The following is a 22,513-nucleotide window of genomic DNA, read 5'->3' as shown; positions in this document are numbered from 1 at the left end:
TATTGCATATTATTCTCTACATCTCCAAGAAGGATGAGTCAGGTAAAGTCTTTAAAAAGAAAGAATTCATTCTGAGTATTCATCCAAGAATTCTCTGCTCCTGCAATAACTTTTTCTGTTCAATTACATATGACCAAAAATTTGATAAATTTCCTTTTGAATGCCTTCATATAATGGAACAAATGAGGAATTTCCAAGAAAATGTTGGGAGCTAACAGAGACAGGCAGAGATACAGTTTGTGATAGCAGAATACTTCAATGATCTTTGCCTTCCTTCTCAGTAAACTTATTAAATCTCACCAGCTTGTTAGCTAAGTAACACAATTTTTGGCAGCTGGCTTTGTATCACAGAATAATATTTTCAGAGACTTATGGTTTAAAAAAAAATTACCCTGAAATCCTGGGTAATATGTAGGAGATACATAGGAGAGTTTCGGGGGGTTTGTTTGGAGAAAGACATATGAACCTCATTTTCAGTTATAAGTTCATCAATAACTCATGGTTTAGGATGGCTGCATAAAGATACTGTCAATTTTTTTGCTTCATTAGCAACTCTGCTGCTCACCTTATGACTGTTACTCTTTATGCACCGTATGAAAAATGGATTGGCCTGGTTAAGCGTATCCATAAGGCTATGCAGTGACTGCTGAAACTGCGCAGTAACTGTGAGAGGCTGCTTTCTTGCCTTCCCAAGTTGCTGATTGCTACAACCATAACTCTGCGTTCGTCCTGCCAATGTCTTCACAGTTTGCAAGTTCTTCAAACCCTTCTTGCCTCGCTCTCTTGGTCGAAAGGATTTATTTTTCCTGGAGAATTAAATTGAAACCAATTTAAAGAAAGATATTACATTAAAATACAGTGAACCCAAGATGCAAATCACAGACTGAATGCAATCATAATGCTGTGAACCCTATACTCTCAGAGCAAGATTTCATACAGTTCTATTTTAATTACTTTTATTTATATAAATTAGTTATACTATGATTATTTCTGTCTATATAATATTCTATTTGTTTTTGTATTCATTTAAAATGATATCCATATCCACAGAGTTAACTTGTTTATAAGAGATAGTGTCCATATCTCGGGACAATTAACGGATAATTCAATGAGGCCTAGATTAAGTAAAACTGTATATTTTGCAAATATATGCACAGACTCCCTGACATTCACATACTAAAGACTGCTTCAGAGTTATCAGGTAACTAATTAAGTGTAAATTAGACACAGACGAAAGAAAAATTATACATTTTGCAAATATATACACACACTCCCTCATATTCAGGCACTAAACACCACTTTATACAGTTGTTAGGGCAACTAATTAACAATCTATCTACTTAAGTTGCAGACTAAAGAAAATTATACACTTTACAATTATACAAACAGTAAACCGCCAGTTACACACTATCCAAACATTGGGAATTCTTATTCAACAACTAAAAACTGAAACCAAAATTTACCATTTAATTATAAAGGGTTCTGATGACTGAGGTTAGCTCTTTCTAAGGGACCCAACCGAGTAGATGTCTTCCCCTCACCTGGGGACAGAAACAGATCCAGTTTCTGAAAGGTTGTTTTCTAGTTTCTAGAATACCAGATGATGGAAGAAGTTAAAAAAAAAACAGTAATTCTGAAAATTTACCATTTTTATGAAATCATTCAAAGAAATCTGCAATGTGCATATGTTGATCTGCCACTTAACAGTTCTCCCAGCTGCCATTAGCAATGCTAACCTCATGACAGTAAAGTGATATGGAACACAATACTTTAAAAGTTTTCTAGTACTGTACACTCCCTCCATTACCTGGTAAAAATTCTCATGTGTTACATTCAATCTATAAGTTAGTCTGCTAATCCCCATTCTAATTGTACAGGTATTCTTCGATTCAAGTAATAGTTGTGTTACATAAAAAAAGCAGATGGTGACATCACACAACTGGATATAATTTTCCCTTCTCTCCTCACACAATGATCTACTCTTCTTTCCCCTCACCACTCTCAATCAGCCAGCAAGCAATTTACACTGAAGCAAATGCTAGTAATTAGAACTGGTCTAAATTAAAATGATACCACATTTTCAGGCTCCCATATAATTAGTACCTGTACTATGAATATTTCTGATCAGCTGGACTCTGGCAGGGTTGATTACAGTGTTGCTAATTAGTGTGTTTAGTATGTTACGAAATGCAAACTTATCTCAGTATTCCTTTCAGTAAATTCTTCAATAAAATTACACAATAAACAGAAGCTATAAGGGCTGTGTTTTAAGTCTCTAATATTGAAATGATTTAGACAAATTTCAATATCCTTACTACCTCGCCCACCCAGTTGGCCTAGAGCAAGAACTACAAAAGAGAGTTCATCCATCAACTGTGAAACCCTTGGGGGTCCAGTTCTTTCAACATGTTCTTTCGAATTTCAATCATACTACTGACTTCTGGGATGTGATGTCATGTAGTTTGGTAGACAGGCATCAACGTTTTGGATGGACATTCCAATTATGATCTGTGTTTTAGGCCTGACTCATAAATTACATTACTTTTATTTTATTTTTCATCGCTAATTTACTTCATGCTGTCTTTCCACTTCCTTTTATCACTTTCTAGTTTATTATATTAGTTTTATTAGCTTAGAGTAGTTTATTTTATCTTTACTTACTTCACATTTTTGACCTTCCCTCTTTTCCTGTCCTCTCACCAGGCTCTCTTAGGGGTAAAGAGTAGTTTATTTTATCTTTATTTACTTCACATTTTTGACCTTCCCTCTTTTCCTGTCCTCTCACCAGGCTCTCTTAGGGGTAAAGAGTAGTTTATTTTATCTTTATTTACTTCACATTTTTGACCTTCCCTCTTTTCCTGTCCTCTCACCAGGCTCTCTTAGGGGTAAAGAGTAGTTTATTTTATCTTTATTTACTTCACATTTTTGACCTTCCCTCTTTTCCTGTCCTCTCACCAGGCCCTCTTAGGGGTAAAAGGTTACACTGCCCCTAGTGGTTCTCTAATAGCTCAAGTCCTACCTTCCCTATATCACTCACCATTTTTCCCACCATGCAACTATCCCTTCTTTACATGGAGTCAGCTAGTTCCTCTGAAAGGTTGGTACCTGTCCACCAAACTACACAGAATCACTTTCAAGGAGTCAGCAATCTTCATGGTCACCACCAGAAGAATTGCAAATATGACTTCCATTACACAATGTTCATTCTGACTTGGAGACGCTTTCTTCTGAATTTATGACTAATAACAATGAAACATATGTCAGATAAATGACACTGCAAAAATTCACTGATATGATCTAATAAGTATAATACTCACATATTACAAATTGAACTCTAATTATCCAGAATATCAGAAAATGTGCTAATATATCAAATCATACAAACCTATTTCTGTAATTAAAAGAAAAAACTAATTCCATCTGGGCCTATTTACACTAGTAAGGAAAATATTCACTACATACATCTAACATGTGTAGAAGCAGTAGGAAATATATGCTCTAACTCCTACAAGCATGCAACAGTCATTTGTTATTTTATCATAAGAACAGAGGAATTATGACTGTACAACTATTGATTACATTTGCAAAATCCACCTGAGTTCATGCAGACATCTTATACAAGTGTTTCGCCACAAATATTGCATCTTACAAAAGTGGAGTATCTGTTACAGTAACATTGGTCATGAGGAAAACTTCCAAGTACAAGTAATCATTTTAATAACAAGAAACAACATATAGCACGAACAACCTTCTTTCTAGATTGTCTAGCCTTGTGGGATGAGATGCCCCAGTTGGCAGGCCAGGTATCACTATTACACAGAAGCACCCCACTTGTTATTTCATTCTGCATTTAGAGAAGAGGGAATGGAAAAGATGAGGACCATGGCCTTGCTTCAGAGTTTTCTCTCAGCAGACATATAGGCACAGACAAAGTCACATATTCTTAAGCACAGTACTAGACAATTGTGACTACCAGATTCACATCAATACTACTTTAGCCCTAAGGGCAGAGCTCATGGTGACCACTGGACAGGAAGTCGAGTAGGTCCCACAGCTAGTCTGGACATAAAAGAAAAAATCCGTACCTCCACTATAAATCAAACCACTTCTCCTGTCTATAATATAGTAACTATACTGACTGTCTAATCCAAACTCAATATTCAAATCTTTCTTTTGATATTATAAGCAGTGGCTACAAACATGAAAATTTATAACGTTTTAATTAACAATGGGCAAATACACCATGGTACAGTCACCTGGACTGCTCATATAAAGAGGCATTCAATGAACAAAGCAAACAGTACATAAGTTCTCACACAAATATAAAAAAAAATACCTCTATAATCCAAGTAAGGTAAGGAAGACTACAGAAATGAAATGACTTTCATATCGGTAACTCTAGTCTTGACTTCTTCAAACAAATGACCATGTCTGTTAAGTCATCCTAAAGGGCAATAAATTACAAACAGCGTAATTGAAAAAAAAATCAAAGAATACTCCAATGTAACCACAAATGTTGTGCTATTTTGCCACTAGATCATAACAAAATATGAACAGTGACACAGAAAAGTGCTTTCTGGAATTAACAGCACCATTATCAGCTACCAGATTTACATACAAGCAAGCACTTCCAAAATTTTCAATATAATCTTTTAAGCTGCAACAGACACCCCTCATACATGTACTCAATGCAACAGTTTATTACTATGAACTTCTGTAAGCAAGAGGTGCGCTCACAATAGTCAGAAGGGAGTGGGGGGGGGGAATTCTGAAAGAAAAAAGGTGTGCCTTACTGCATATTTGGCAATGGTTACATCCAACTGCCATTTGTGGGAAGTATGTACATACATTATAAAAAGGTAATATAATTTCAATAGAACTTGAAATTAATCTGAAGCTTCGCTGTCATAGAAATCTGTAAACAAAAACTAGAATCTTTATATTATGCAGCCCAAATTCTACTGGAGTCCAGAGACAAAGCCCAGTTACTACAGAGAGCAGCCACAAAGTCAACAGATGAATAATTTTAATTTCAGGTGTCCTTAATTCTAAGAGCAATACGGCATACACCAAATTTCAATTCTTCTAGGATGTGATGTCATATAGTGATAGATATTACATTTCAGAGGAACCTGCTATATCCATCTATCCTGCAGATCTACATGGCATCATAACCAAGAAGACAGTAATTTTGATACCTATTACCATGTGAAGTTCAACTCTTGTAAATGCGCATGTCTGTATCTTGTGCCTATTTTCTATCCTGTGTCAAAGAATTGAAATGTGTCGTGTTATATGCACACTCATCTCTTTTTGGGTGACCTTGAATTCTTAAACATGCAGTCTCTTACAGAAGCCTACCACAAAAACAAAACAAAAAGATGATTGTGAACTGAAAGATTTTAATAAGAATAGAAGAGGGAACAAATAATAAAGCTGTAAGGAAACAAAAAAAATGCTCAAACCCAATTAGGCCCAAAGCAAAGAATGGACAGCAACACATATCCTCACAGGAACAGAAAAGAAAATCTTGGATTATACTTCACAGTATGACCCTATATCAGCAATACAGGCCACCAAGATGATTGAAATAAAAGAAGTCAAGAGTAACTGTGAAGGATACCACCTTCTGGGATGTGAGGCCATGTAACTGGCTACATGGCATCATAACACAGCAAATAGAATTCTTCATAGTCACTGCCATGAGAATCTCAAATCAAGAGCAACTACTCATATTCAGTTCTCATTAACTAACAACTCCAGTGGCTGAGAGGAAATCTTTTGCAAAAAGAACAACATGATTAAAAAAGGAACAAGAAGGAGCCTTTATCAGACACATTGCTACAACTGGGGAACTAACTCAGGATTGTAACAGGGAAGAGCAGAGTCAATTGAAATACATAGTTCGTATACCAAATTTCATACATAGAGTAATGTCTGTAAAACATTTAATGTAATGAAACACATAGAATTAAAAAAATTTAACGCAATTTCCATTTTTTTGTTTTATGCAATCCATACATTACTTGCAACCTTTATTAATGTGGATATATTATGGCTGACCATAAAATTTTCTCTAATATTACCAATTTCCTTTAAATATATAAAACCAGTAATCAACTATATATGAAACAGTCTCTTCTCTGTATAAGATAGGAAAGCATACAATGCAGTAATCAAGTGAAACAGGTGCTATTTTGATGTATTTAAAAGTTTTCAACAACATGACTAGTCAGACAAAAATGTGTTCCATACTCATAGTTACATAAAATAGCAACAATTACAGTTTGGACTCATACATATCCTAATAGTACATGTGCATTCACACTGTATACCATTAAACCTGTGCATAAACTTAACTTTTTACAATACTGTTTTTATTTGGAGAATATGCATATTGCCTATCATAACAGCTTCAGCATATATAATATTGTGCAAACCTACTGAAAGCAGGAGACATATTTCAATAAGGCAGTTACATAAAATAATTTGACAATTCAGTAATAAAGTTTTTAGTTAATGCACCACCTGAGGATGACTTGTGAGGAAGAAAGAGGTAGTGACTTTCAACAGCATATCTGTCAGTTGTTGGTATCAATGGGGGTAAGTCAATAAGTAAGTTAAAAATGGATATAGAACTTATACAAATAAGAGTACTGATTGGAAAAATGCTTTTATTTCTCAACATACTCTCCCTGTACATTGAGGCACTTGTCCCATCATTTCACAAGCCCCTGAAGACCAGCAGCATAAAATTCTTTGGGCTGCTGTCAGAACCAAGCGGTGACTTCCCTTTCTTCAGCTTCTTCGTCGGGAAAATGTTCAGCTGAAAGATGATGTTTAAAGAGGGCTGAACAAATGGAAGTCGCTTGGAGCAAGATCGGGGCTGTATGAAGGATGCTCGAGGTCTTCCCACTTGAAATTTCGCACCATCTCATTTGTCTTGTTGGCAGTATGGGGACGCATGTTGTCATGCAAGAGCAACATGCCTCTGTTGAGGAGTCCTGGTCACCTCCGTTGAATGGCCTTACAAAGTTTCCTGAGCATGTTACAGTAGGAGTCAGCATTTACAGTTTGTCCTTGAGGCTGGAATGCGGTGACCAGTACGCCTTCATGATCCCAGTCGCTGCCTGGTTCCGACAGCAGTCCAAAGAATTTTATGCTGCTGGGTTTCAGGAGTTTGTGAAATGATTGGACATGTGCCACAATGTACAGGAAGATTATGTTGAGAAATAAAAGCATTTTTCAAATCAGTACTTTTATTTAAGTTCTATATCCATTTGTAACTTACTTATTGACTTACCTACATATAATTTCTGTACTTGCTAAACACAACAGGATGCAGAATTTAAAAGACAACTCAGACTGACTGTACTGTCAGCACCTTCTTTTCATTGTGGGTTATTTAACAATGTTTTTTTTTAAGTATCAAGACTATGTATCACTGTATGATAGGATAACTGATGAAATAACAAGACTTGGAAGGAAGCAGTCATGGCCTGAGATATTACCATGGCATTTGCCTGGATGGACTGAGGAAAATCAAGGAAGACCTATCAGGATAACCAGAGCACCTCCCAAATACAAGTCTGCAGCATTACCTCTATACCAACTTGTTAGGTCTTAGCACCTGCTAAACCCAGTCTGTGTCAAAGACCAGTTGGTATCTCAATCAATAAATGATGAATAAAATTTCAGGTCGAAACACTATTGGGTAATGATAATAATGAATCTTAGCAATATGAATTTTCCTTGTAAATCTCAAGGAACTAGCACAATACTCCCCACACATCTAAACCTGGAGTTATAATGGCTTCTTAGCTCTGACCAGCCCATTAAGGAGACCATATGAGAAGTTGCACTAATGCTAGCATTCTTCTCACTTACACAAGAGAAAGGTACATCAAAGAATGAATAAAAAGCTGTAAGTTAAATTATAAAATTGACTTTTCCATATGTAAATTGGAGCAGCTGAGACTACAGCCAAAAATGCAAACAAACTGGTATACTTGATTGATTCTTAGATCATTACTGAGCCTTCATCAACTCTATTGGTTATACAGCACTACAAGTAGTCTAGCAGATACAAAGACTGTATAAACTGAAGAAAGAAGATGTATGATTTGTGGAGACAATACAGAAATACATGCGAAAGAGTTAAGAGAATGGTGCCGTAAGTTAAAAGACCCCCATGAAAAATCTATCAATGTGTCAATAAAAATGTTGGTTGCTTCTGATAATATCCAAATTCTGCGCTACAGGGAACCGACACTTTGTCATGTACCACTATCTGATAGCAAACGTGTAGAAGTTGCTCTTGAGTTGTATGTGTATCATTCCACCATATCTGAAGTTAATAAGCTGTACTGCATTTTTAGTTGCGTTTATGTTTCACCCAAACCTTCTACCAATGCATGCTGCAAGATGCAAATTTCCTCCACCACTGTTCCTATCAGGAACAAGAACATTACGTACATGACAATCTGATTTGCTCGTTCCAACACTTTGGCTTCATCTGGACACAGTACCCTCTCCAGAGCTCCTTGCTGTCGATTCATAGAATCTCTTCTGGCCCGTGTAGATTGCTGAACACCTGTTGCTAAGCTAATCATTGGTGACATATTATCACATACTGGTGAAGGTGGAGCTTCCCTGATAATGGAGAACTCCCTCTCATTTCGTTGTTGAGGACTCGATGTACTGGTGTTACGAAATTGTGGCCACGATAATCGATTATGGTTGCTATTTGGATCTGATTGTAATCCAACCTGAGATTCATTGCTATTTATATTTCGTTGTTTCTGATAACCATATGACGATCGAGAAGATCCACTAATATTGCTGTTATGTTTAGGTGAGAAGCTGGAAAATGTCAGTGTTATTTTTTTATGTAGGCATGAAATAAGTGATAAATTTTTCTGCCAACATACAATTATTCACATACAAAGAAAAGTACTGAAACTATCAACAAGATTGCTGGAATAAGGTATGACTTTATAATATATATGGTGCACAAATTTGGTACACATATCTGAAACATTTTAATACTACTGAATAGGCTAAAAGTTATCAGTATGGGATTTGAGTCACTAACTAAACAGGCTGTGCCATAGCTCAAGCGGTTAGTCACTGGCTTCCCACCGCGGTGGCCTGGGTTCGATCCTGGGTATGGTCAAGTTGGATTTGTGGTGGACAAAGTGGCACTGCGGCAGGTTTTCCCCAAGTACTTCGGTTTCCCCTGCCAATCTTCATTCCACCAACTGCTCCCCAATCACCCTCACCAATCATCTGGGACTGGTACAATAGGCCAGAAGTGGCCGCAGTACAAGAGACTTAGTCCCACCCCACTAGCAATAAAAAAATACTAATTAAACAATTCTGTTAGAGAAAATGAATAACCTGTATTCATGACTGATCTTTTACAAATGGAGACAGACAAACTTGGGCATGAAAAAATTAAAAATTATAATACTAGCTGAAGTACAACATTAATAAGGAATAGTGGGAGTGCACAGCTGTCAAATAACACACTATAATCAGTAGTATTGAGAGCCAAGCAACCTTTGCAACTGTAAAGTAATGCTGTTATTATGAGCAATTTCTTAAAAACCTCACTTCTTCCTTTCAAACAAGTGTCACAACATGGCACATTATCTATATGCACATATTTCTTTAACCAATCAACTATCATTATAACATTGTCACTAAGATATGTGAAATAACAGTTCCCTTCTCTCTAATAAGGTTTAGCCCAGGCTGGCCGAGTAACCAGTTCTTCATCCACTGAGGACTGTGGGCCACAATCATATATTAAAACTCTGCATTAAAAATCAACAATTACAAATCAGTTTCAATGATTCTGTGGAATGTTTCTGTTTTGTGGAATTAGTTGGTTAGTGATGGTACCTCTTGCCATATCACAACAATTTGTCTGAACTGGAATATTTCCCACCCTTGATACATATATTGGTAAAATAAATGACAGATGCCTGCATCACAACTCACTGAATAGTTAAAATTTTGTCAAAGTCATACTACTGTTCAAGAGTTAAAGAGCAAGCAGGCATACATACATACATACTTAAAGAGCTAAGCTCTTCTTGAGAAGGCAAATCTGCAGCTACTCAAGAATTCCCCAACATTTTATGGAAACCAAAGGTTCATTACCATGTTTACAAGAGCCCTCCACTGGTCCCTATCATGAGCCATATCAATCCAATCCATACCATCCCATCGTATCTCTCTAATATCCATTTTAATATTGTTCACACTCCAACGCCTTCGTCTTCCCAGTGGTCCCATTCCTTCTGACTTTCCCACCAATATCCTATAGACCTCTTCTCCCACATTCATGCTACATGCCCTGCCCACATCATCCTCCTTAACTTCGTCATTTGCAGACAGACATGCATATATATAATATGGACGCTGTTGCTTTCACATCATAATGCAGAACATCAGAATTACAATACATACTTTCATTCATATTCAATGATCTGATAATGTTTTTGCAAAAATACACAGTAACCTATCATGCTTACTCTCTGGTTTACAATTATGTCCCCTCTCCCCTCGTCACATAATGACCAGATCCCATGATGACAGAAGTACATTACAACTTATCTAATATAGTAGCTTCTACATGATGTAACATTTCTCTAAGCAAAGATAAATGTTTCTGAACTTTACAGTCAGAAAGTCTTAAAATATAACTGATAACAACTTCTTCAAGTAGAATTCCTCTAAGTGTCTGAGCAGTAGATACTACAACTACTAAAACTTGTTCAAGGAAAATTATAATAAGAACAAGCAATTCCCAGCAAAGAAAAACAAAAATATCCTCTTAAGTCATTAACCTACTATTAAAAACAAATTCTCTAAACAGTGCAATGTCTAGTGTATATGTATATATAATGCAGGCAATAGTATGAGGGAAGAACATGAGCAGGCACATAACAATCATGTCAACCATAAACAGAGTCATGCCAGCAGTAGTACATGGTGAGGTGAAGAATGTCAAAAAATAAGAACCAAAACTTATAACACACTGCAAGAAATCGGATAACAGTGACCGAAGGTACGATCACTTACGCGATCCTGTTAATCGTAAGATTCACCGCAGAAACTGTCACTAGATGGCTAAGAGGAAACAAGAAATCCTATTTAGTGGCTTTACAGGTATATAATTACTGCATGAAAGAACTTCGACAAAAATTATATCAACTATGATTCACATATTCTGGTAAATTTTGAGTTTATCTTGAAAGTTACATTGTTGAATACCAAAGAACCGAGTTCCATTAAGATACTCAATTTCAAAGGCTGGTAAATGCACTGCACATAATATTTAAATATAAATACAGAAAAAGAAAAGAAGTCCATCTACAGAGTAACATACTTCTACTTTAGGTAAAAAATGTAAAAGAAAAGCTTTACCCCCGCTGGAAGATTCCCGGTACTCATTTCTGTTAGAGGCTGAGTCAACCCCAAGGCCATAGTGCAGCTGGAAGGATTAGGTAAACTGAGAAAGTCCACCTCATCAGGACTTGAACCAGCAACCTTCCGGCTTGTAGCATAGTGCCTCGACCAACTATGCTACTGCGTACCCCATTCCTGTTTTAGGTTCTTAATATAATCTCAATTAAAATGATGTTAAATCTATAACTTTCCTAGAGACACATACAAGAATTCAAAAACTTTAGTGCACAGCTCATTTGACACACACAGTACTAACTGCACAAGTGATAACTGTGAATAATATATTAAATATAAATGTAAATCTCACCTGATCAAATTCTCATTTGGTGTGTGGTTTCTGTAACGGCTCTGTATTGCACTTGGTTTATTGCCATCTGTTGAAAAGCACATACAACAATCATACACAGACTTTTTCAGAAGAGAAAGTGACTGTCATTAGGTCAGCATAATGAGGAGACGGCCTATGTACTAGAACAGCAATACAGGATAAAGAGAATTACCACTATCTGATGAAATTAAGCAATGCCTCACCTCTGTATTGCCTGTGCCTTCTGCCAGCTTCATGAAAAGCAAAATAACCTCGGAAGAAAGCTCGGACAATGGCCCAGCGGAACACGGCTACAGGATCTGCACCAACCAATTCTCTCACGAAAGCCATACTACTGTTTTTTAAAACACCAACAATATCTTGACGCATCAAGTCCAAGTTTTTCTCCCTCATTTCTGTTACCTGCCAAATACCAATACCAAAAATTAAAGTTCTCTCCATTACTACACTCAACTCTCAATTATCCGGGGGCGGATAAACTGGTTTGCGGCTTGGATGTTGTTTAATATTCATTCACTTTTGTTTCACATGGTGATCTGTAACACTATTTTCGCACTAGTGTGAACCGAGCTCTGCATTTTTTGGTCCCATTATGCTAACACAATATTCTAGGGTAGGGGTGAAAGAATGCAAGGATTTGTGGAAAGTTTCAAGGACAGACACACCGCCCCAGTTAGTCTCTTTGTATTGATCTTCAAGTGAGTTAGCAAAATGTCAGGGTGTAAAAGGAAGCATGTTGTGTTAAGTATTCAACAGAAACTTGAAATTATCAATCAGTTGTGAAAAAGAGGTGTAGTTAAAGAATTAGCAATGCAATACGGTATTGGAGAACAAACTGTTAGTGATTTGAAAAAACAAACGAATCAATTAATCCATGGATTCACTGGATTAAGTGAAAATGAGATAGCCATAGAATTGACAAAATTGGCTAACCAAGTTCATGGTGGTGAAGAAGTCAACAAGGAAAATATAAGAGAGTGGTTTGACTGTTACTCATGTGAGCCGGGCTTCGAAATGTTAAGCAGTGATGAAATCTACGTTCAGTGGGGGTGCAGCAAGAAGAGCGGGAAGAAAGTGAGAATGAGGAAGAGGTGGACAGTGCTGCTAGTAAGAAAATATCACATGGTGCTGCTCTTAATCATTTGGAATCCTTACTAGACTACCTTGAGAGTGAAGAGAACAGTTTATTAAGCGACAAGCTAATATAATGTAGGCTTCGTACAGATATCAGTAAAAAGGAAAATGCCTTGAAAAAACAAACGACAATATTAAATTTTTTTAAGCATTAAGTGTGAATATTTGTAAAAAGTGTTGGATGTTGTTGAACACTGTGATCGAAATAACTAATTCATACTTCATTGTAATGTAAAAAAGTATTAAATAGGCCATGAGATGACATAAGAATGAGGTTGAATAAATTTAAATACAGGTAGGCCTATAGTATTATGAAAGTACAGTATTACAGTACTAGTTTTAATAAAAATTGTCTTAACCGGGTTTTCGATTAATCGTGATTTCTATCCCCACAATTATCCCGGATAATGGAGAGTTGAGTGTATATGTACTGTATGTAGTATATTTTATACTTATTTTTCCTCTTCTTTTTGTGTCACCTTACGTATCTCCATTCAGCTTCAAACCAAACACCTGCATCAAGTGGTGCTGTCCATGACTCACAGGTTTGTTAGTATGATTTATTTTCTGTAACTGCTTTTTGAGTTTGTCCAGTTACAACTACATGTTCATAACCAGCAGCAAAATGAGCATAAACTGCGTGTTCAATCTGGAACCTCTTTGCAACTTTTTAAAAGCAGTTAAATGTACAGAAGAAAATCATACGAGAGCAACAAAACAGTCAACATCAGTCAGAAAATTTACAAAAGGTTGGACTGGTTTGAATCACTAACACCTTTAAGCCATTCAGAGTGTTTAAACATTTCATTTTCATAAATATAAACTGTTCTAAATATATTTATAAATGTGGAAACCATAACTCTTACTTTCTCAAATGCTGTTCTTTTCACATACTTTACAATGCTTTTACATGTCAAAACACTAAAAAGCAGTTCAAACTAAATGGGACATCTATAAATAAATTTACCTGATACTTGACTTTGCCGGCATAATGCCTGACAATAAATGCTGCTTCTCTCCTTTGTGGAATTTCATAAAAGTTATTTTCCTTGTGGACTGAGTTGAATTTCTGAAGTAGAGTTTCATTTGTTGCTCCAGGAAAACTGAAAGGAATGGTGATGTAAGTACAAAATCAATGGATGGACAGTGTGCTAATTTCTTCAAAACTGTCTAATGAAGCTGGTTTTATTAGTATTTCCTCCCATATACATAACAAGCACTGCAGTAAATTTGGTGATTACATTTTCTCTTTCTATGTACTTGCACATGATTCACAAGGCTATATTTTAATTCGTGCCCAGCGTATGCATATTTTCTAAAACTGCAACTTCAAATTATTTCACTTCTGACAGTGTCATATGTTCAAATAACTATGTTAGTTCTTTTCAATGCCATGCCACATTTCAATGCATTCTGTATAACTTACCAACAACTTACCAGCAACGACAAACAAGAAGCATATTTTCTGATTATTTTTACGTTCAGTCTACTTCTGCAATTCATATACCTTAAAAAATTATTTTCCCAAACTTTATTATGATGCCTCCAGCTTTATTAATGTTTGAGTTAAAGGTCTGTATTTTATGTATGGTAGAATACCGACTACCGTGTTAGGTGGGTCCCTTGTCACCACGGCATGGTGCGTCCTCAGGTTGTGGATGGAGGAAACGCCCTCCAGTTTTGGAGAAAAGCTGTGAATATATTGAATAAGCAGTCATGGCCAGCTGATAAGGGGTGGCCCTCCAGCTTGGGGGGTTGGGCATGAGGCTAACAACTCCTTGACGTAAAAAATTACTTTGTTACGAAAATGAATACAAAGCCTTGGACCTGGACGGATTCCTTTGATAAACGACCTAAGCTACAGTAAATGGATATGAGATTTAGCACTTGGAATGTTCGAAGTTTGTATAGGGCAGTGGCAGAAGAAATCTTACAACATAAGTTAGATTTAGCAGGGTTACAGGAGAACAGATGGGATGGAAATGGCATCGCACCAGCAGGAGACTATACATTTTTCTATGGAAAGGGGAATGAAAATCATGAATTAGGTACAGGTTTTTTCGTACAGAAGTGAATTGTATCAGCAGTTAAGAGGGTAGAATTCGTTAGTGATAGGATATCATATATAATACTAAAAGGTCGCTGGTGTGATATCATTGTTACGAATGCTCACGCCCCAACAGAAGATAAAATTGATATCATAAAGGATAGATTCTATGAAGAACTGGAACATGTATTTGATAAATTCCCGAAGTACCCTATGAAAATTTTGTTAGGAGATTTCAATGACAAAGTAGGGAGGGAAGACATTTTCAAACCAACGATTGGGAATAAGAGTTTGCATGAAATAAGTAACGATAATGGAGTTAGAGTAGTAAACTTTGCCACATCAAAAAATCTTATTGTCAAAAGTACAATGTTCCCACATCGTAACATCCATAAATTTACTTGGACATCTCCTATGGGAAGATACACAATCGAATAGACCATATTTTGATATATAGGAGACAGCACTCAAGTATACTTGATGTCCGATCATTCAGGGTAGCAGATTGTGATATTGACCACTACCTGGTGGTGGCAAAGGTTGGGGAAAGACTGGCAGTGAGCAAACAAACAAAACACAGAGTTCATATGGAGACGTTCAATCTCAAGAAATTAAATGAGGTAGAGGGTAAAGAACAGTATTGTGTAGAAATCTCAAATAGGTTCACAGCTTTGGAAAACTAGGAAACTGAGGTGGATGTTTATAAAGCTTGGGAAACTACGTGTATTAGAGAGAATATAAAAATGTCTGCCAAAGAGAGTCTAGGTTATTATGAACTGAAGAAGCATAAGCCATGGTTCGATGAAGGATGCTCAAAATTATTAGATCAAAGAAAGCAGGCCAAACTGCAATGATTACAGGATCCAAACGAGTTAAATGGGGATAATCTGAACAATATAAGATGTGAAACCAGCAGGCATTTCAGGAACAAAAAGAAGGAATATCTGAAAGTCAAAAGTGATGAGCTTGCAATGAACAGTAAGGACAAGAACATTAGAGACCTGCAAAGAGGAATAACTGACTTTAAGAGGGGTTACCAGCCTAGAGGTAACTTAGTGAAGGATGAGAATGGTGATCTGTTTGCAGATTCCCACAACATTTTGAATAGGTGGAGGAACTACTACTCTCAGTTACTGAATATACATAGGGTCAGTGATGTTAGGCAGAAATTCATACAGCTGAGCTGTTAGTAAATTAGAATATACAAAACTATAATTTTGCCTGTGGTTCTGTATGGGTGTGAAACTTGGTCTCTGACATTAAGGAACATAGAATGAGGGTGCTGTGAATATTTATACTGAAGAGAGATGAAGTGACAGGAGGTTGGAGAAAACTGCATAATGAGAAGCTTCATAACTTGTACTCTTCTCCAAGTATAATTAGAATGATCAAGTCAAGGAGGATAAGGTGGGTGGGGCATGTAGCATGAATGGGGGAGACGAGGAATGCATTTAGGATACTGGTGGGAAAGCCAGAAGGAAAGAGACCACTGGGAAGACCAAGGCATAGGTGGGTGGACAATATTAAAATGGATCTTAGAGAGATAGGATGGGATGGTATTGATTCGATTGATCTGGCTTGGGATAGGGACCAGTGGAGGGCTCTTGTGAACACGTTAATGAACCTTCGGGTTCCATAAAACGCTGGGAAATTCTTGAGTAGCTGCAGAATTGGTGGCTCCTCCAGAAGGGCTCAGCTCAATGAGTGAGTAAGTAAGTAAGATTACCAACTATCCAAATTAAATAGTGATAAAGTTTGTTAGATAATTGGATTAAACTCTTATCCAAGAAAAAACACTATTATAATGTACTGTACTACTATAATATTGAAAACCAAGAGCTTTTAAAAAGGTGAAATAAAAAAAATTAATATTTGTAATTATAAATTAACATTTTCAAACACTTTATTTTAAAAAGTCCAACAATGATATTTGTTTAGCAGACAGACTCCTTGGCTGGGTGATTCAGTTAACTGGCAATTCGGATAATCAGCTTTCTACTGTATTTGCAAATGTCTAACAGAACTGGGATCAACAAATGTTTATTTCCTCTTAATATTATATAATTAACTGCCAAATACCACAAACATACATAATTACAACAAAATTTAAATAAGAAAACAAACAAAAAAGTGTTACATGAGATAGAAACGAACAAAACAGTAGAATGGATAAGTGACATAGAGCATCCTGCTTCAGCATGGATTTGTTCCACAGAAATCTTACTTGCCCCGAGCAGGAATTAAGGTCAAATCCGGAAGGTGGAATGTGTGATTTCTAGCCAAAACAACACATCCCTTCCAAGGTGTGGTAGGATGATGTGGGTCATCAAAGTTTTCTCCCTCAATATGTTATTATGTCCCAAAAAATTTATAAAAAGGGACCATAGCACTGTTACAGAAACTTACACTGCTGATCATGCAAATTACATGGCCATGATTTAGTAGGAAAACCCCAGAGGATAATGAAGAGACTGATTAAAAACTATGATGAATAATAATTCCAACTAATTTCGTGTATTAAAATTCATGACTCATGAAAAGGACTGCAGAAGGGTGAAGTAATTTAAAGGTACTAAATCAAACTACTCAAGCCAATTTTACAGATTAATGGTGATTGCCAGAAATAATAAAAAATACACAAAAAAACACTAATCATGTTAGGGGGTTCTGGTGTTCAATCAGTAGTTTTCTCAGGTGCCTGATATGAGCCAACATACTGCACTTTAGAATTTATACAAAAAAAAAAACTTATTCTAAACTGACCTTTGCCAATCTTGCCAGCTTAAAAAAAATGATAATACATTAAAACTTCTGATCATAGAAATGCAGCTAAGTCTGGCACTTTCTTGACCTTCGATTAGACACTTTTGTTTCGCTAGACGGTGTAAGTCAGGCCGTTAGTTACACAGCAATTTAAAAAATTAGAAGCCAAATTATAATTCTACCTGGACAAACATACATGCCCCAAAACACAACTATATGAAAATGCTTGCAATAAGACCACTACAAACATCAAAAGAAGTTATAATTAATCCTTATGATAAGAGCTCAAAAAAGATTCTTATAACTGTGGTATCATTTTTCAAATGATTTACATTTATCTATAACCTACCTTGCCAAAACAAGGCAAAACCATAAGTAAAATATTGGAAATGGTCAATCTTTCAGTGAAGTGCCCCAAGAATAAACACAATTAAACTAATTTATTAATATAATGGTTTTAGTTCACATATCTAACTTATTATTTAGTGGTACCCATACAAAAACATATTTAATCTTTGCCCTTCTTAAGAAGTACCCACAGTAGTACACGATTCAGGTGATTTTATTTCATTATTCAGTCAGGTCTCAGACGTTTCATTTCTACAGTATGTCAAGTTCAAACTTTATTTCAGCACACTCACTTGCATTGGTCATCCAACATGCACAGAAGGCCATTGGGTTTCCCTTCTATCAGCTGGAGGCAGGCTGTATTATCCATGAACTCAATGTCTGTCCAGCGGATACCTTCCTTACGATATTCTTCTTGTTCATACTTAAAAACATGCTGATTGAAATAATACTGCAGATGCTCATTAGCATAGTTGATACAAAACTGCTCAAAGCTAAAAAGAATACATAAGAATATCATTTAAATTACAATTCTTGCGGCACATGCAGGGTATGAAATATTGAAGTGCTATCCTATCAAAGAGATCCCCAATTGTCTCATTTCAGTTTTTAATACCATTTTCTACATTTCTCACATCCGTAACTATTCTGCTTTGTAACAGATATGACGACAACGCATCTTGTATGGAGGGAATCAATTATTTACAAAGCTGAAAAATCTTGAATCCACAACATAACCATGTGGAACACACCAATATAATTACCTCATATAAAACTCTGTCTCTATTCTCATTTTCCATGAGTACTGACAGCTACAGTTACAGCTGTAACCGACAGATGTAGAAAAACAGCAGTCTCCATACCTACCAATGTGAGAACCTCAAACCCAAAATAGTAGTCTGTGATCAGGTTACCATAACACATAGCCAGATCCTCTTAACCCCTTACATATCAATAACAGTAAGAATGTTTACAATTCTTATTACCTGTTCAATAAATCTAAATTTTCAAAAGATGTGCTGAATTTCCAGTGATTTCATAAGCAGATTCTTTGGCAAGAAATTTATAATTCATAACAGATGTGTAACAGGAAATGTTCATATTACCTGTTGCATAAGCCAAAATCCTCAAAGCCAAAGATATCAAGGACTCCTATTGAGTTTCCCTGATGATCTCGAAGTGTATCCTTCTTGGACAGGAGAGCATGGTTCACTTGAAGGACAATCCAATCAAACAGGGCTCCATACAGACACTTTGCCATAGCATCACGAGCAGCTATAGCCTACAGGACACCATCATAAAATAAATTCATTATAAAAAAGGAGAAAGGAAATAGAATTTCATTGAAAAAAGTCTTAAATTTTGTCAAAATACTATGAATTATTAATCAGATCTTCAAACAATCATTACTTTCTAGGCACACATAATACAAATTCATAAAGCACTTACTAGACCAACATTACATTATGGTGGTTGTAAGATCTACAAATTCCACAAATAACACAATGTATAATAGATATACGAAAGGACATGTTGAAAGGAAAAGCTCTGACAGAATTCCAAGAAGGATTTGATTTTGTAACATCTGTAATAGGTCTCAATGGGCCTAGGAATAAAAAGGAGGGGGGGGGCCAGCGGTGATGACGGTGGCGGGAGTAGTACTATACAAAAGTTATGTTTACCTATATGCAGTGAAAAGAAACGATGCGTAACAAACTTTCAGGCTCATAAAATTATGTTGACATATTTTCAGCAAAATGAAGTCTAGAACTATATTTATACACACATAAAATAAAACAATACAGTTTACCTTATTTTATTCTGAATATCAGCTTGCTACTGACTTACAACATTCGGGTATAATTTAAGCTTATTTCTAAACATGTTTTTAATAAACAACAAAATAACAAGGTGATAACAAAAAGCAGCCAGACCAAATCTGAATACCTCCAAAACACAAATCAATACTGTTACCATTTGGGTTACTCACTTCAGGCAGTCTGTAGTTGATCACAAGGGTCTCTCCAGATGCTCTGGCCCTCTTTGCTGTAAGAGCTTGAAGAAGTGTCTCCTGCTTGACCCGTAGTAATTCTGAGATGAGGAGGACTACCTCAGGATTTCGTACACCCACCGCCTCATCATGATGGTACGTCAATTTGCGAGGCTGAAATTCCACATTTCCCAGAAGTAAAACAGCTGACAAAACAGCAAACAGTCGCCGTTGCTTCTCCGGAGTGAATCCCACCATTTCCATTGACTGTTTCAATCGCGAGAACTCGTAGTTTTCATCAACATTGTCCAGGATGTAGCAACCACTCTATAAAATATACATTTTTAAAATCAATATGAAAAGGAAAAATAAAACTACTGTAACAAGTTCATTATAAACAATCTACTAACCTTGGCTTTATACACATTTACAACCCACCTTGCTGAGATAGCTGTAGTCCTCAGTCTTCTGCAGATGAAGTAAGTTCTTCTCTGAATCGGATGCTCCTGCCAGCAAGTAGTAAAATACATGATAGTTCCGTTCATTGCGTCCTTGTGAGCATATGCGTGACTTCTCTAGAAGATATTTTTGAACAACAGCACTGTGAACAAACAAACAAGAATTACAATACAATCCATTTCAGCAATATTTTATGTTCATCTTCCACAGACTTCCAAAGCATTAATGTAACATGTATTCATTTCATTGTTCCTGTAAGATGGCTGTCTACCGAATACAGAGAAATAAGGTCTGCATTAAAATTTAGGATTCTGACAAATTCTATCATGTTGCAGTGATGCACTGCCACAATTGTATTCCAAAGCAATAGCGAAACTCATACTCTTACACAGAGAAAATGAGACTGTGCCTGTACTTCTTTTTATTTAACAAATTTGGAAAATCAACTAGGATCTCCTTCAAAATAGTTTTCTGATTTGACACACAGCTGCATACGATGTTGCCAACATTCAAGGCAATTCTGTAGACCACTTTCTGAAAGGTTGTTAAGGATCTCCACCATTTTTGCCTTCACATCTTCTACCAAAAAAATGAATTCCTTTGAGCACTGGCTTGATTTTTGGGAAGAGGCAGAAGTTGCAGGAAGCCAGGTCTGGCGAATAGAGTGGATGCTCAAGCACAGTGATGATGTGATTAGCTAAAAACTGCTTCACAGACAAAGTGCTGTGGGCTGACACGTTGTCGTGGTGCAAAGTTCAACCATTTCCCCATAATTCTGGTTGCTTCCTTCTCAGGCGTTCGCGCAATTTCATCAAGACTTCAAGGTGACACTGCTGATTTACCATCTGGCCACTGGGAACCAACTCTGCCATTACATTACCCTGGATATCAAAGCAAACAATCAACATGGCCTTGAACTACAAACAACTCTTGCATGCTTTTTTTTGGTCTTGCAGATTTTGATGAATTCCACTGCACTGATTGTCATTTGCATTCCTCAGTCAATAACTGAAAAGTTTCTATCGCGGATTTCTTCAGTTTCACAAGAAACCTGATGTTAACTTGCTGTTCACTCTTGCACGCCAACATTTTCTGACCAAGGATGAGAAAACATCTATATTTGAACATGCATCCAATTATACTCAGTTAAGCTATGGAGCTGAGCGCTCTCACGGTGACACCTTAGAACATGCTCTATAACCATTTCTTTCTCTCTCCCCTCCCCCTCTCGGTTCCCAAGCTATAGGGTTAGTCTCCTTTTTTTTTTGTCTGACCACGTATGATGGCTGCTTACAGAGTACTCACAAATATCATCTACAATGACATTGAAGTTTCTGGTGAATTCCATAATGCTGTATTGACTCATTAACACAACTGTACCATTAAACCTTGACAGTAGAAACATTACAGTTTGCTCTATAACACATAAAATATATGACAAAACATCACAATATTTTTGTGCTTATAGGTGTTCTTTCTCTGAAAATATCATGTGCATTTATAACGTGTATTTTTTTTTAAACTTTTCCAGTCACTCCTAAGTACTGTATTTACTGTCTGATACTAGATTGTGAAAATTAGTTTAGCTACCACCACTTGCAAGAACCTAACTTCTCAGCAATGGCTCTTACTCTGTTGATTTTTATTTTTTGTGATTACTTACTTACTTACTTACTTTTAGTCATTAAATTTATGACTGGAAACTCTTGATGTCACATTTCAGTCAGTGAAGTGCCAAGTGGTGTAAAATTTAAAAAGAAAAGAAAAAAAAAAAAAAAAAGGTGGATTTGGGATTTCATCAATGACGCTTTGAGGGAACTTACGTGCAGTCAGTCCTGAAAACACTCATATTACGAAGTACAAATTTTTTGCTAAATTCCTTTCCATGCATTAGTTTCTAAATATGCCAAAGCATGACTCCATCATTATAATACTCATTACTTCATACATACCATTATGGGAACCT

General features: G+C 36.3%; 1 protein-coding gene across 11 annotated transcripts in view; it reads right to left on the bottom strand.

Moving 5' to 3' along the window:
• Positions 1-22,513, bottom strand: part of LOC111864707 (unconventional myosin-IXa) — an 86,950-nt gene that overhangs the window by 49,294 nt on the left and 15,143 nt on the right. For 7 of the 11 annotated variants that reach the window (XM_023852160.2, XM_033751547.1, XM_023852159.1 and 4 more), the window contains exons 6-15: positions 20,527-20,689; positions 20,089-20,415; positions 19,205-19,380; positions 18,392-18,592; positions 17,751-17,768; positions 13,908-14,043; positions 12,010-12,208; positions 11,786-11,852; positions 8,476-8,862; positions 566-806 (exon numbers count right to left, since the gene is read on the bottom strand). In XM_023852160.2, coding sequence (XP_023707928.1) covers positions 566-806; positions 8,476-8,862; positions 11,786-11,852; positions 12,010-12,208; positions 13,908-14,043; positions 17,751-17,768; positions 18,392-18,592; positions 19,205-19,380; positions 20,089-20,415; positions 20,527-20,689 — 1,915 coding nt within the window. Of the gene's footprint in view, positions 1-565; positions 807-8,475; positions 8,863-11,091; positions 11,140-11,785; positions 11,853-12,009; positions 12,209-13,907; positions 14,044-17,750; positions 17,769-18,391; positions 18,593-19,204; positions 19,381-20,088; positions 20,416-20,526; positions 20,690-22,513 lie in introns of all 11 variants that reach the window. The other 4 variants (XM_023852165.1, XM_023852166.1, XM_023852162.1 and 1 more) reach the window with 4 other exon arrangements.

Source organism: Cryptotermes secundus, unplaced genomic scaffold (assembly GCF_002891405.2).
Source record: "Cryptotermes secundus unplaced genomic scaffold, Csec_1.0 scaffold654, whole genome shotgun sequence".
NCBI classification, from domain to species: domain Eukaryota; kingdom Metazoa; phylum Arthropoda; class Insecta; order Blattodea; family Kalotermitidae; genus Cryptotermes; species Cryptotermes secundus.
Note: the sequence above shows the minus strand (reverse complement) of the source record. Positions and strands in the feature narration are given on the sequence as shown.